Source organism: Tigriopus californicus, chromosome 12, assembly GCF_007210705.1.
Source record: "Tigriopus californicus strain San Diego chromosome 12, Tcal_SD_v2.1, whole genome shotgun sequence".
Classification (NCBI taxonomy): Eukaryota; Metazoa; Arthropoda; class Copepoda; order Harpacticoida; family Harpacticidae; genus Tigriopus; species Tigriopus californicus.
This window is the reverse complement of record NC_081451.1, coordinates 12,290,483-12,292,167: the sequence shown is the minus strand read 5'-3', so window position 1 is coordinate 12,292,167 and position 1,685 is coordinate 12,290,483. Positions and strand designations below refer to the sequence as shown.

Here is a 1,685-nt window from a genome sequence, read left to right as displayed (position 1 = left end):
GGGAGTGTCAATCTTGGACCTGGTGGGATGCCGCCCACGAGTCTGGGCGGACTTCCCGGGGGACCCAACAACTTGGGTCATCTGACCTTGACTAATCAGTTGAATCAGCTCTCTCGGTATTTAGTGGACCTCCTCAAGAGCCAAAAGGGCACCAAGATACTCTTCCAACGCTTCATTCCCGCTTACCACCACCAATTTGGAACCCAACTCAGGTGAGAGCTGTTCTTGCTACATACCTTTGATCAAGAAGAAGAGTGGCTTTTTTTTATCAAAACACGATGGCAGGCCCATGTATGGATTATATTAAAGAAACATGCCAGGAGATTATATGTGGCTTAGTGGTCTAGGGGTATGATTCCTGCTTTGGGTGCAGGAGGTCCCGGGTTCAAATCCCGGCTGAGCCCTCTCCCTTTTGTCACTATGATGTCAGTATCAATGTGCTGGACTCGTTTTCAATCTGTCGCGCTTTGACATGGAATTTTTCCACGATATGCCAATCTCTCAAGATTGGAGTTTGAGATGAGTTTTGTGAAGACCGATGGCAAATGAAGTCCTTGTTCAAGATTGTAGCGAGAAAAAGTTCGCGTTTTTTTCAACAGAGGCATTGTTTCTGACGAATACATTGTCGCACGAATTGGCTATAAAACTCGGTCTAAATAGGTTGTGCTTCGTGCTTTTACATTTTAGTTAATTTCAACAGCAATGTGTTGTGTTGCGAAAGGTCACCGTTTTTTCCTCCAAAACGTTTTGCCTTTTCTGTTGAGAAATAATAATTAGTCATGTTAAGTATTCATTCAGTGTGAAATGGCTAAGTGGTCTAGGGGTATGATTCCTGCTTTGGGTCCCGGGTTCCAATCCCGGCTGAGCCCTCTCGTTTGTTATTGGATTGGTTTTGTATACCAGATCGAGCCATTGCTGAATTTGAGATGCCTTGACATTTAAAAAAAGTAGAGTAAGGTAAGTAGAATTGGGGAAAATTTTGACTAAGGTGAAGAAGAAAAAAAAAGACCTTAATGGTAGTCGTTTTTCTGTCATTATCAAGGTTGTGCAATGCATATTTTATGCATTTTTTCTGCGACTGCCAGAGTGCAAAATTAGTGCATTTCCGCTAGCAAATGTTTTCTAGTTTTATGATAGGAAAGCGGGATTTTTATTTCGGTTGGTTTGATTGGCGACATTTCCTCGTCCCAAGGTCCTCGGTGAATGAGAGCAACATCCCCCAATTTCCTTACTTATTCCATCGATTCAGGCTGTTTTTTGTATCCCAATGAGTTCTTGAGCAAACTGCCCATGTGTGACATGAATTCATTTGTCCTCGATTCGCTCAATTTTATTGAGCGGAATTGTAGATTCCCTTGTGACTTTGCATTTACAGGGTGTAAAGAAATGAAGGGCCGCCCTTTGTGGCTTCTGAAAATCCTTCCCCCTTAATCAAGGAATAATTTGATCAGATTGAATCTCCAGTTTTCATCAAAAGGGATTATTGACCAACCTAGAGCCATGCCATAAATGATACTATGTTACTCTAAAGGTCATTGGTAACCCGCTGATGTTTGGCCACCTAAAGAGTGACTCTTGAAATTCCAGATTTCGGCCATTGGTCCGGTCTGTTCTAAAAGGATTGATCGCATTTGCATGAGGTTCTCCACTTTCCAATGGTTTCATGATAAACACAGAAAGCCCCC

At 42.5% G+C, this 1,685-nt stretch overlaps 1 protein-coding gene across 1 annotated transcript in view; it reads left to right on the top strand.

The window, feature by feature from the left end:
* The window catches only part of LOC131891287 (meiosis regulator and mRNA stability factor 1-like), a 24,388-nt gene that overhangs the window by 18,177 nt on the left and 4,526 nt on the right, over nt 1–1,685 (top strand). The window contains exon 7 of the mRNA XM_059240814.1: nt 6–212. Within this exon, the coding sequence (XP_059096797.1) occupies nt 6–212 (207 nt within the window). The remainder of the gene's footprint in view (nt 1–5; nt 213–1,685) is intronic.